This window comes from Lepus europaeus, chromosome 20, assembly GCF_033115175.1.
Source record: "Lepus europaeus isolate LE1 chromosome 20, mLepTim1.pri, whole genome shotgun sequence".
In the NCBI taxonomy this organism is placed as follows: Eukaryota; Metazoa; Chordata; class Mammalia; order Lagomorpha; family Leporidae; genus Lepus; species Lepus europaeus.
The window spans coordinates 54,074,455-54,088,944 of NC_084846.1; the positions used below are offsets into that span (position 1 = coordinate 54,074,455).

Here is a 14,490-nt window from a genome sequence, read left to right on the forward strand (position 1 = left end):
TATTGAAGAAATGTTCTGTGCTAAGGTAGGTGTTCTAAATATTTAAAAAAAAAAAATATGTGGGAGGCACCAGTGTTGTTGAACAGCCAGTAAAGCCACTGCTAGTGATGTTGGCATCCCCTACTGGTGCCAATTTGAATCCAGCTGCTCTACTTCTGATCCAGATCCCTGCTAATGTGCCTGGGAAAGCAGCAGAAGTTGGCCCAGATCCTTGAGCCCTTGCCACCCATGTGGAGACATGGAAGAAGCTCCTGGCTCCTGGCTTCAGACCAGCTTAGGTCTGGCCTCTGCAGCCATTTGGGAAGCAAATCAGTGGATAGAAGTGCTCTCTCTCTCTCTCCCGCTCTCGCTCTCATTCTTTACCCCTCTCTCCTTCCTTCTTCCTCTCTTTGTAACTCTGACTTCCAAATAAATACATAAGTCTTAACAATAACAACAACAACAACAAAAATGTGGGAAGAGGTGTTTAGCCTAGCAGTTAAGGTCCCATGTCCTATATCAGAAAGCCTGGGTTCAATTCCCAGCTCCAGGCTGTGGGAGACAGCACTGATGGCTCAAGTAATTGAGTTCCTGCCACTCCCCTTGGGTGACTTGGATTTTATTCCAGACTCCCAACCCTGACTGGCACAACCCCTGTCATTGCAGACATTTGGGGAACGACTAGTGGGTGGAGACTCTGTCACTAAAATAATGACCTTTAATGCCCTAAGTAAAAAGATCTTCAAATGATAAGGCTGATGGAAATCAAAACGTATGCACTGTGGATATATTAGCACACGCTTCTCACTCTGTATTCACAGATCTGTTCAAAGATCACTAGCCTACCACTCTCTCCTCTTTTTATTTTAGCACTTATCAGTGTCTGACAGTACCTTGTCTATTTGCCTCTCTGCTCCAATAAAACATAACTCCCAAGAAGACAGGAGGATACCTCTTCTGTGCACTGATGAATTCCCAGCTCTGTAATAATGCCCAGCACATAACTGATTTTTAATAAGCACTTCTTAAAACAATGCATGATTACATTGCTCTGTAAGACTTTCAACAACAGAATATGTACATAATATAGAGCTTACACAAGAACAGAAAGATGATTGCTTGTTTGGGGTAGCTTGAAGAAAAAGAGGAAATTTAGAGAAGTCTAGGGCTAACGTAGAGCCTGAGAAACACACTGACAACAAAAACCTTCTGGCTGTAGTGGTTACCGCAAGAATTTTTTTTGCTTAAATGCTTATTTTAGCTTTAACAAAGGCCTAAGTTGCTACCTAGTCTTCCTTCTTAAAACATGCATTTCATGATTTCAAGAATTGGGAGTTACTACTACATATCAGACTAAACCCAAAACTTTCTCCTTGAATATCAAAGCCATTGATAAAGTGGTCCAAACTTTTTCCCCAACACAAGTTTTCAACATATGCCAATTCCCCAGTAACAAAGACCTGCCACATTTTGGGCCATGCCTGTCCCACTTCAAGGCCCTTGCTCAATCTCTGTGCCTCTGAGTACTGTTCTTTCTTCTCTGTCCCACTAATTCCACCCCTGTCCTTCAAAGGCTAGCATAAGTCTTGCTTCTTCCTTTAGTCATTCTGTCACCAATTTTATACATAAACTTTTTTTCTCTTTGAACTTGTGCTAGATGCCATAGTCAATATCACATTCCTGCAGGTTCTATTTTTCTCTCTCTGGTCAGACCCTAGACAAGCTCCATCTGACTTTCAATATGCACTGGTAATGCTAAGGATCCTGGCACTCAACATGCCCATAAACATACATTTACAGACAGGTGATCGGATGGCTACTTTGTATTATATAAAACCCAAAGGAGTGCACTGCAATTCCTTACTCACCAGATCAATGAGGCTTTCTTGTATTCTGTTTAGAGTTGTTCTTAGTCTACTACTACTGAGGCCAAGTCCTGTTGATTCCAACTGAAAAAAAGGAAGAGAGACACATTACATCACTCTGGAGATACTCTTGCAAATGTCACATGTTATAACTAAAGTATTTGGTGGGTCTTCACTGAGACAGTTAGCCTTCAGGGTTTCCAGACTGCGTTTAAATATTTCAATACACCATACAAAGAAGTAATCCTAGCCTTCAAGAAAAATAATCATTTATTCATGTGCATTGTATGGGTCACATTAACATTGACCAATCTCATAAATTATCAGAACACAGCTTCAACATAATTACTTTCCTACAAGTTACTGGTTTTAATAAGTTAATAAGTTAAGATACTTAAAGATAATATACTCTTTTACTGAAGATACAATTTGTTGTATTTATGCAAATGTACAATAATGTAAAGTGTTGCTAATTAATCTTTCTTACACAAATTATAGACAGCCTAAATATTCATTCAAAACTCAAAGAAATCTTCTATTAGGGTTAGTAAACATTTCACAGAATATACAGAATTCTATTCACTACAACAAAGCCAAAGCATTTATAAAAAACCTTCATGTAAGAGCATAAATGAGAAGGGTGTTAAGAATGTTAAGGGCTCAGGGCTGGCACTGTGGCATAGTAGATAAAGCTGGCGCCGGTTCGAGTCCCAGCTGCTCCACTTCCCATCCAGCTCTCTGCTATGGCCTGGGAAGGCAGTGGAAGATGGCCCAAGTCCTTGGGCCCCCGCACTCGCGCGGGAGACCTAGAAGAAGCCCCTGGCTTCTGGCTTTGGACTGGCGCAGCTCCAGTAGTTGCAGCCATTTGGGGAGTGAACGATTGGATGGAAGACTTCTCTCTCTCTCTGTCTCTTCTTCTCTCTATGTAATGCTTTCAAATAAATAAACAAATCTTAAAAAAAAAAAGAATGTTAAGGACATAAAAAGCCACTTAGTAAGCGCCTTTTGTGATGATTCAATTGACAGAAATTAATTTAATTTAAAGATGATCATACACACATCCAGGCATTTGGAAATGTTAAATGCTAAAATGTTTTCTATGTGTGAATAAATGGGAAACATGACTTGTTTAAGAAAACATAGATTCACTGATGTATTCATAAACAATTTTGTGTTACTATATGGGCAAATAAACATATAAGCTTGCACAGAGATTTCTTATTCTTCCTCTAATCCCATTTAAGATATGATGATGACAAATTATTAATATGCACCAGAATGTCTCAAACTAAAATAGCTGTGAAATGACACTATGTAGTAAAATATGAACTAATTATAAATGCTAGATTTTAAGACATCTTGGTTTCTCTAGGTTTTGTAAACTTCACTCACTCATTTTTCCTTTTTCCATAAGGTGTTATTTATATGCAATTAAACTCAGGCATTTTAAGCATACAGCATGATGAATCTAGGCAACGGTATACACTCTTGCAACCAGTACCATAATCAAAATACAAGAGTCATCTCCCCTTTTAAAAATGTCCTCGTGGCTTTTCCATTCATTCTCCCATCCCCATCCTGAATTCCTGCTCTGCTTTCTATCACTATAATTTTTGCCTTTTCTAAAATTTCACATCAATGGAATAACAGTCTTTTGTATTTGACTCCCTTTACTTAGAATGCTTTTGAAATTCATCCACGCTGTGGGTCTGTCAGTATTTTGTGTTCTTTTATCACTTAATGGTGTTCAACTGCGTGCATTAGCACAGTCTGTTTCTTTATCCACAGGTCAATAAACATTTGGTCCTGTTTTGGGTTATTTGAATGATGCCACTATGAAATTCACACGTATGTCTGGACATATATTATTTTCAGCTCTGAGTAAACACCTAGAAGTGGTATTTCTGGTTCATACAATAAACAGACTTTTAACTTTATAAGGTACTGTTTTCTAAAGTATAGCCTTTTGAAGGTCATGCTTTTTTTCATTTCCACAGCAGTGTATATGAATTCTAGTTGGCCTATTTGACAGAAGTTCACATCTCCCTAAATTCAAGCTGAAGCCCTAACTCCAATGTGATGGTGTCTGGAGACCGATTTTGGGAGAAAATCAGGGTTAAATGAGGTTACAAGGGTGGGTCCCTGGAACTAATACCCTTGGAAGAAGATACACCAGACAGCTTACGGTCTACTTCCAGGTGAGCAGAACAGTCATGTAAGGACACAGCAGGAGAGTGGCATCTGAAAGCAGAGAAAGCCTCACTGGGAACAGAACGGGCTGCACCTTGACAGTGAATGTTCCAGCCTCCAGAACTGCGGGGAATAAATTTTCCCTGTTTAGGATGTCCAGTCTAGAGGTGGGTATTTGGCACAGCAGCTAGGGTGCCATGTGGAATGCCGCATCCTATATTAAAGTGCCTGAGTTTGAGTTTGAGTCTCAGCCACACCTGGGAGGCACAGACGATGACTCAAGTAGATGGTACCTGCCACACATGGGAGAGCGAGGGTGAGTTCCCAGCTCTGAGGCATTTGGGAAGTGAATGGTGGATGGGAGCTCTCTCTCCACCTGTCAACGCCGGCATCCCATCTCCGGGCACCCGTTCCAGTAGGCTGCTCCCTGCACTGATGCTCCTGAGAAGGCAGCGAAGGTGGCCCTAAGACTTAGCCCCTCTCATGCATATGGGAGATCCGGAGTTCTGGGTTCTTAGCTTGAATCCATTTGGGGGTTGAATCAGCAGATGAAAGATCTTTTTCTCTCTGGCACTCCCTCTCTGCCACTCTGCCTTTCAAATAAATAAAATAAATCTTTTTTTTAAAAAGTAAAGACCATTAGTCATTTTATTCAAATTCATTTTACCAATATTTTTCTTTATGGTTCATACTTCTTTGTGTCTTTTTAAAGAAACAAATGCCTAACTCATATGTCACAAAGACCCTTTCTCCCAAGCTTTTTTCCTAGAAGTTTCATAATTCTGGATCTTATATAGGTATTACAAATAGTGCTTATTTATATCCTAGGCAATGAATTACCTTAGCGCCTTTTTCAAAGCCAACTGTCTGTAAGTGTTTGACAATTTCTGACTTTTATCCTGTTGCATGGATCTGCACAGGCCACTACCACACTGTCTTGCTTACAGGAGCTTTACAGCCAGTCTTTAAAATCAGAAATTTAAATGGTGTCCCTTCAGAATTCGTTTGACTACTCTGGGTCCTCTGGCTTTTGTACCAATTTTAAAAAAATGCTGTCAATTCCTTCAGAAATGCTTCACTACAATTTTGACTGGAATTGAATTGAATCTATAGATTTGGAGATGTCTACAATTTTTATAATAGTAATATACAAACCTGAAATGTCGCTTTGTTATTTACCTAGTTTTTAAAATGTTCCCTTTATAATGCTTTAATTCTTTCAGTGTATAAGTCTATCAAATAATCTGTTAAATTTATTCCTAAAATTTTTGACGCTATTGAAAGCAAAGCTGTTTTCAAAATTTCATTCTCTAATTGTTCAGTCATTGATTTTTATATACAGATCTTATTTCCAGGGCTTATTATATTAAAAGCTTACTTGTAAGTTCCTCATGAACAATCTATGTCACCTGCAAATAAAGGTGATTTCTTTACCAATCACTATGTTTTCCAGTTCCTATCTTACCTTTCTTTCTTTCTTTCTTTCTTTATTTATTTGACAGGCAGAGTGGATAGTGAGAGAGAGAGAGAGAGAGACACAGAGAGAAAGGTCTTCCTTTTGCCACTGGTTCACCCTCCAATGGCCGCTGTGGACGGCACATCGTGCTGATCCGAAGCCAGGAGCCAGGTGATTCTCCTGGTCTCCCATGCGGGTGCAGGGCCTAAAGACTTGGGCCATCCTCCACTGCCTTCCTGGGCCATAGCAGAGAGCTGGCCTGGAAGAGGGGCAACCGAGATAGAATCCGGTGCCTTGACCCGGACTAGAACCCGGTGTGACGGCGCCGCAAGGCAGAGGATTAGCCTGTTAAGCCATGGTGCCGGCCCCTATCTTACCTTTCAACAATGGCTAGGAACTTAGGAACAATTTAAAATAAAAATGGTAGTGAGTCACTTTTTTTTTTTTTTTTAATTTATTTGACAGGTAGAGTTACAGGCAGTGAGAGAGACAGAGAGCAAGGTCTTCCATCCACTGGTTCACTCCCCAAATGGCTGCAACGGCCGGAGCTGGGCTGATCAGAAGCCAGGAGCCAGGAGCTTCCTCCAGGCCTCCCACGTGGGTGTATCAGCAGAGATGCTAGCAGAGAGCGCAATCGGAAGAGAAGCAGCCAAGACTAGAACCAGCACCCATATGGGAGCCGGCGCCACAGGTGGAGGTATAACCTCCTGCGCTACAGCGCTGGCCCAGTGAGTCACCTTCTTTCTGTGCTGCTGTAAGGAAGCACTGAGAATTCTTCCACTGAATCTTGCCACTGTTTGCTGCTCCACAGATGCACATTACCAGGATGAGGACATTCCCTTCTGTTGCCAGTTTTCTAAGTTTTTATCATCAAAGGATATTAAACTTTGTCAAATGCTTTTTCTGAATCATTATAAACTATCAAGGATTTTTCTTCTAAGGTACAGTGTTAACATGGTAAATAAACAAAACTGGTTAATTTTAAAATAGGATTTTAAGCTGGTAAATCAATTCTGTATTTTCAAGACAAATACCACTTGGTCATAAATCAACTTGTTAACAGCTCAAGGATATTTTAAAAATACACGTCCATGAAGTATGTTGGTCTTGTGGCATCTTTGTTTTGAATAAGTGTTAATATTGGCATCATGAAACAAATGTACTATATTGCACAATATACAGAAGTCTTGCAAATACAGATCCATGTCACCCTATATACCTTATTACTGTTGTTACATATAAAACATCTACATCATGAACTCCAAGAAGACAATGATATGATTTCAGTTTCAAATAGCTATATGGTTTATAAAGAAATTAGTAGAAAAATAATCTTTTGCATTTCCTCAAGTAGATTCTTTTTCTAGTGCTCTTCATCCTTTCCCAAGGATTCGTATTTTCATTTGGCATCATTTACCTTCATTGTGGACAACTTACTTTAGGACTTCTTACACACATATTGCATGTCTGTTATAACAAATTATTTTTTATCTAAAAATTTTTAATTTCACTTTCATTCTTTAGAAAATTTGTTTTAAAATTCTGAGGTAGAGCGAGTGAGTGAGAGAACAAGTGAGCTTCCTTCCCAAATACTCCCAACAACTGAGGCCAGGCTGGGGCTGGAACCAGGATCCAGGAAAGCAACAAATATTCCATGGGGGTGACAAGAACTCAATCACTTGGGCCATTACCACTACTTCCCAAGGTCTTAACTGCTGGGAAGCTAGAGAAAGAAGCCAGAGCTGGGAACTGAATGCAGGTACTCCAATATGGGACACAGGTATCTTTCTAGGCTAAACACTTGCTCTTTCCTATCCATTCCTGAATGGTGTTTTTCTTGACTTAAAACTCTGGACAGACGGTTCTCTCCTTTCAGTACTGTAAAGACATTAATTCTTCTAGTCTCCACAGCTCCTGGTGAAAAGAAAGCTGTTAAGCAGATCACTGGTACCTTTTACATATAGCAAGTCTACTGTGGTTTTCAAGAAATAGTTTCATCACATATATCCAGAACATTTCTCCATACTTACTCTGCTTGCTTTTTCTTCATCATCTTTTATCTACAATTCTTTAGGCATTGTTCTTTCAATTTTTTTCTGCCCCACTCTCTTTCTTCTCCTCCATCTAATATCCTAATAGAATGCTTGCTTAAGCATTTTACATAATCTAACACATCCGTAAGATTCTGATCATGTTTGTTTTCCAATCTTTTTTCTCCATGTTCTCTACTTTGAATAATCTCTGTTTATTTCTCTACACATTCACATTTTTATTTCCTGTCATATCTACTGCCTAATGAGTACATTTTCTAAAACTGTATTTTTCAGTTCTAGGAATTCCCTTTGGTTTCCATCACTTTTGCTGCTAGAACTTCCTATTTCTCTGCAGAGATGTCCATGCTTTACTTCGGGGAATGAAGGATAATGGTCCATTTAAAATCCTTCTTCCTTAGTCCCAACACCTTAGAGTCAGACTAGATTGCCTTTCTTTGTAGTTAAGGATACAATTTTATTTTTTTGGTTCCATGTATGTTGGGTAAGGTTGGACTGCATCATCAATTTGATTCTGGATTCTTATTTTTCTCCCATAAACACTGCTTCCTTTATTTTCAGTATATAATGTTCTTCACTGGGCTTAAATTACAAACTGATTTTTGTGTAGCAGTTTTGCTATCTGTTCAGGTCTGTCCACCATAAGGCTGCCATCAGTTCATAGGCTAGTCAGTTCATGGATTAGTCAGTTCATGGGTTAGTCAAAGATATGGCTCTTCTTTTTCATGCTTCCACCTGTGTCAGTTTTGTGGCCCCACTTCGTGGTTCTTCAGTCCACAAATACAGGTCTTCCTACGCCTGCCTCCAGCTGAGTGCCATGTGGACTGCACTTAGCTCTCGGCTATTTATTTTTACAACTTTTCTTTCTCCCATCTGTACACTAGCATGAACTCCCCACCAGAGTCTATCTGCTTCTTCCACTTACTCTCTAGGATCTTCAGATGGTTGCCCTTTACATAATCTCTAGGTTTTATGGTTGTTTTCTGTAGGGAGTACCATCCAGAAAGGTGGAAGTTAATTTCTTAAAAGTTTAGATACCAAATCACAGACTCTCTATAAAGAAACAGTTTTATTAATGAGAGGAAATCACAAGTGGAGCTTAAAAAATGCTGTAAAGGAATAACCCTAAGATTTCCTTTCATCTGCTGAGGGCTAGAATACTGACCTCCGTGTGCCAAGTACCTACTGTGTGCTTACAGCTGTGTTATGCAAAGAAACAGCCTTCACAAGAGAGTATACACAGCAAAGACAAGGAAAATTGAACTCAAGAGGTGAAAAACAGAAAGCCTGGCACAAAGCAAGATAAAGCAACACCATGAGGAAAATTAAATACGATGGATTCAATATAAAATAGAACCTGATGGACTGATCGACAACCAGTCCAGTGATGAGCAAGAGCTTCTGGAGGCAGGGAGAATCGATCTTTTGGACTAAAACATACACTGTGTTCCCCAACCAATAACATTCTTCAAGCCTTGAAGCCAGAAACCCTGGGCGTGGGGGGGGGGGGGGGGGGTACTGATTTTTCCACAAGGACCCATCTATCTAACTTCACTAGTGTAAATCCCTTTCTTCTGGAAAAGAAGCAGATACAATCACATTTATCCTGTTCTTCCCATTCTACCCCGTACCTGACCCCTCCTTCCTTCCTAACATCTACAACACAACAGTTAACAGAGCAATTTGGAGGAGTATTTACTTTTATTAATATGGAAACTTCTAGGATTTATAATAGGCCTGAAGGGCTTATTTTATCAGGAAATTAAAAGCTACCTCTTCAACCATATATGCATACATATACTTATTTGTGCTATTTATTTATTTATTTATAGTTTTGCTCCAAAAGAGACTTAAAGTATCCAATTAAAAAGAATATAAGCTTGTGAGTTCTGAAAAAAAAAAAAAAACCCTTTAATTATGTATACCAAAGTTAAGGGGGGCCGGTGCTGTGGCGTAGCAGGTAAAGCTGCTGCCTGAAGAGCTGGCATCCCATATGGGCACTGGTTCTAGTCCTGGCTGCTCCATTCCAATCCAGCTCTCTGCTATGGCCTGGGAAAGCAGTAGAAGATGGCCCAAGTCCTTGGGCCCCTGCACCCACGTGGGAGACTCGGAAGAAGCTCCTGGCTCCTAGCTTCAGACTGGCCCAGCTCTGGCCATTGCAGCCATTTGGGGAGAGCACCAGTGTTTGGAAGACATCTCTCTCTCTCTCTCCCCCTCTGCCTCTCTGTAACTGCATATTATGAAAAAACTATGTATGAATTTCAAAATTTTTGTACCAAAATAAACTTACCTTTCAGTTTCATTTGCTACCTTTATTTGTTTCCATTTTAATTTATTATTTTATTTGAAAGGCATGCAGACAGGGCGTGGACGGGAGGAAGAGACAGAAAAAGAGAGGAGAGAGACTGACTGATCTCCCATCCACTGGTGTACTTCCCAAATGTCCACAACAGTCCAGGCTGGGCCAGGCTGAAGACAGGAGCTGGCAACACACTCAGCTTGACAAGTGGCAAGGACCCGATTATATAGAGCTGGGAGCAGAACGCAGGCAATATAGCATGGTATGCGAGCATCCCAAATAGCATCTTAAGGGTTGTACCAAATGCCCCCTTCACAAACTATTGAAGTACCCTTCTACATATAGAAAAATAACAGTGTTTACTTTGACAAATCTGTGCAGAAAACACCTTTCATCATGATTCAAAGTTGTTACTTTAAATAGTGTTTCCTTGAGCTTTGCAGAATTGAAAACAGTAGTGTTTGAATTATAAATTATTCTACTGAAGATGAACACATATTCATATTCACACTGTAGCTAAAAACTAGCATTAGTAAATAAAATCTAATAATAGAAAATGTCTTTTTAAAAACTGCAAGTAAGAAGAACAGGAAATGCAATACAAATATTTACTCGTTCACATTCTATGCACACTTTCCTGGTTCATGTACTACAACCTTTCCATTACAACATATAGGTAGACACTCCCTTTTACAAGTGGTAACTAATTATTTCAATATAATTAAATAGCTCTGAGTCTCACAGAATTGAAAACTCTTTGTAAAATAAAATATCAGACTACTAGGTTCTTTAAAACATAAGAGATCTTAACTAACATATGCAACATATTTTACAGTACGCATCTAATTATACTTGGCTAAATTTCTCAGGTTCTGCTGTACCTCATTTTAAATAAACCTGTGTCGGTACATAATTAGCTGTGAAGTTGTACCCTAAACTCTTCAGTTTCCCAATGTTATAGAAAGATTCTATTTAAACATGTCTTATTAATATGGTCCAGAACTATCTGTCCAATATGATAGCCAGACTGGTCACATGTTACTAAAGACAAAAATCACTAAAATTAGATAACATTTAAGAATTCAGTTCCTAAACCACATTATTCACATTTCAAATGCTCAAAGCTCACTTGGCCAGGGGCTGCCATTTGGAGCAATGGAAATCTAGAACATTTCCATTATTGTGAAATCTCCTAGACAGCACTGATGTGAAGGCACAGTCCAGAAGACAGCACAGGGCTCATCTGGAAGACTCAAAGATTCTAACAATTAGTTAAAACTCCAGGATGTTTTTCTTCTGTTAATACTTATTTAGTAAGTTTCCAAATTCAGAGTGATGGATTAGTGTATATTCTATAGTAACAAATTCCCAAGTAACAATTTGTATCTGAATTTCTTAGCATTTTTTCTAAATAAAGATTTCTCCAGAATGAAAAATACAGGAAATTCAGATCCTATACTAAAAGAGTTTGTCTTTGATATACTGGTGGTCACAACAAGGATATGAATATTCAAATGATACATGTAGTTATATTCAAATCTACATTTTTTTTAATAATATGAAATAAGAAAAGTTAGTATTATGATATATTCATATATCTCAGTAATTCGTTTTTATACAGAAAACTGCCAAACACCCAGGCAAATCATATAATAACTTCCAAATATAAGACTAGTCACCTGCATAGTATATGTTACTCTCCATTAGAAGTAGAAAAAGATAGAACTCGGTGAGGTACAGGAAACATTAATTTGGTGGCAGGAAGATGGTTCAATTAAAAGATTTTCAATTATGTTAATAAATGTTTGTCATTTTCTTCTGAACTTATTAGTGACTACTAAAATTGTTAGCCAATACCTAAAATGTCTCATTTACTGTGTAGTAATTATACATGGGGTCAGATTTCAACAAAACAACCTGAATATTTTTCACTGCCAAAATATGTCAAGGTTAGAAACAGATATCATACTTTTTCTGCCAAAAATTTCAATAAAATACAAGATGTGTATCATATCAAAGCTTACAATGCACAGTCAAGGCAACTATGCAGACAAAAAGCTGATATTGATAATTTTCCAATTGATAGCTAATTCTCAAAATATTACTTAGTTATCTTATAGAGAAGAATGAAAAATTTTATTTCACATTTAAAATATGAATAAATTTTAAGATAAGCTGATTTTTTACTCCAAGGTTTGACTTACCGAATCATTCCGACCAAAAAAGGTATATATTGCATACAGGTAATAATCGAACAGTTGAGACATGAAATGAATAACATCAAAGGCAATTGGCTTCAGAATATTCATCATCTGCATATATTTCCCTGAAAAGAAAAAAAGAAAAAATATTTAAAATCTGTTATTCTGTAAGTATAAAATGATAACACAACTATGACACAAAAATACCGAAGTGAAATGGAATACTGCATTCCGCAGAGACACCAGCCAAGTGTCAAGCATCCAGTAGTCACAGGTAGTAGTGGCTACTGTCACAGACAGCATAGATCATCCACAGTTCCGTCATCCTGGAAAGTCCTATGGGACCACTCGGACACAAACAATACAATCAGGTTTTCCTATTACAACATCCTACTGCTTGTCCAATTTCTATCGAACTATACTCTTCTACAAATGACACTGTACACATAACACAGTTCCTCTTCTAGGATGTTCCATTTAAAATATTTTCTTCAAAAATATTTAAGTGCAATAAAGCAAAATGCAGCAGACTTGAGAAAAAGTGGTTCTGTTGAAAAAGCTTAAACACACACCACAAAAGGAAAAAGAACATTTGGAAAACACTGTCTGTTCCCCTGCACCCTTGCCCTGTGAAACCTTGTGTCAGAGGCCAAGAACATTTCTAGATCACGCCATCACTCAAGAGCTCACCATTTTCAAAGTGCCAAGATGTCAGTATTCAAATCTCTCCCCTCTAAAGCAGGGAGGGGAAACTTTTTTCTGCTACAGGCCACCTGCATATTTATAACACCATTTGTGGGCCATACAAGATCATCAACTTGAAAAGTAGCCTGCTCTAGACCTACTGAAGTTCAAGTGCTGCCTGTGGTTGCCTTGGCAGAGCCAGAACAGATGGTTTCAGGGGACTCACACATCCCATGCACCGGACATTCCCCACTCCTGCACCATCAACTGGTGTTACAGAAAAAATTTTAAAAATCAACCTTTGGGGGCTGGCGCTGTGGCACAGTGGGTTAATGCCCTGGCCTGAAGTGCCAGCATCCCATATGGGCAGCTGTTCGAGTACCAGCTGCTCCTCTTCCAATCCAGCTCTCTGCTATGGCTTGGAATGGCAGTGGAAGATGGCCCAAGTCCTTGGGCCCCTGAACCCACGTGGGAGATCCAGAAGAAGCTCCTGGCTCCTGCTTCAGATCAGCGCAGCTCTGGCCATTGCAGCCATCTTAGGGGTGAACCAGCGGATGGAAGACCACTTTCTCTCTCTTGCCTCTCCTCTCTCTGTGTAACTCTGACTTTTGAATAAATAAATATTTTTTTTAAAAATCAACCTTTGGCATTGACACACTTGTTCATGTCTCTGAAGGGCAGGTGAGAAACAGGATGAATAAAAAAAAAAAACCCAAAAACTGTAAGTCCCTAATTCTGATTATTTTGAATGAGAAATGATAGGGAAAGAAGCATATCATTTTAAATGCCCTAACCTTTCTTCTGCAGATAACTTTAAAGCAGGTCAATTGCTTAATTTCAAAATGAGCAAGTAATTCAGGTGCTGGCTGTACTTCATGTAACTGCTACAAACTTTACACTGATACTGTCAAGGACCACGACTCACAAAGAACACTTAAGTGGGGCCGGCACTGTGGCATAGAAGGCGGAGCCTCTGCCTGCAGTGCCTCCATTCCATATACTTTTGCTTATAACATTCCTTATGTTTACAAGAAAATCCTGCAAGGTTTTGTGTTTTCCAGGTTATTTCCCATCTTGTTTCCTTAAATAAACTCCAATAGCTAGCAGAATTTCTAGAGCAAAGTATTAGCTAAAAAAAAATCTATTAGATTGAATGCAATGCACTTTGCAAAAAAAAAGTTACTGGGGAGAGTTGCGAGTGGGAGGGAAGTTATGGGGGGCGGGGGGGAAGCCATTGTAATCCATAAGCTGTATTTTGGAAATGTATATTCATTAAATAAAAGTTAAAAAAAAAGTTACTATATTTCCTTAACTTAGAAATTAAAACATATCATTCTTTATTATAGCAAAGTGAACAGTGGATGTTAGTAAGCTCACAAATACACAAAAATATGTTTTAAGCATTTGAAAAGATACTTAAATTCTCTCATAATTAACACATTTTTGAATGAGAAGTCATTTTCAACTGATCAGACTGGCAAGCATCCCAAAACGAAGCCTGCACTGTTGCTGAGAAACTGGGAAAGCAGATACCCAAACAGTGTCACCAAATGGCTTTTCTAGGCTTGCCAGTAACCTCACAGCCAACTGCTAATACCCATCAAAACAGCAATACACACACTTTGACCCAGCCAGGGGAAGCAGTTATAGGCATTTGTCCCACATCTTGATTTACATATGGACAAAGATATTTCCTCAACGATTATTTGCTGTGGCATTGTTTGTACTATCACATGGCTGGAGATAAACTAATGGTCAAAAATCT

The 14,490-nt window shown here is 38.8% G+C and overlaps 1 protein-coding gene across 1 annotated transcript in view; it reads right to left on the reverse strand.

Moving 5' to 3' along the window:
- Positions 1-14,490, reverse strand: part of VPS50 (VPS50 subunit of EARP/GARPII complex) — a 106,950-nt gene that overhangs the window by 18,718 nt on the left and 73,742 nt on the right. Inside the window, exons 21-22 of the mRNA XM_062178890.1 lie at positions 12,045-12,166; positions 1,848-1,928 (exon numbers count right to left, since the gene is read on the reverse strand). Coding sequence (XP_062034874.1) covers positions 1,848-1,928; positions 12,045-12,166 — 203 coding nt within the window. The remainder of the gene's footprint in view (positions 1-1,847; positions 1,929-12,044; positions 12,167-14,490) is intronic.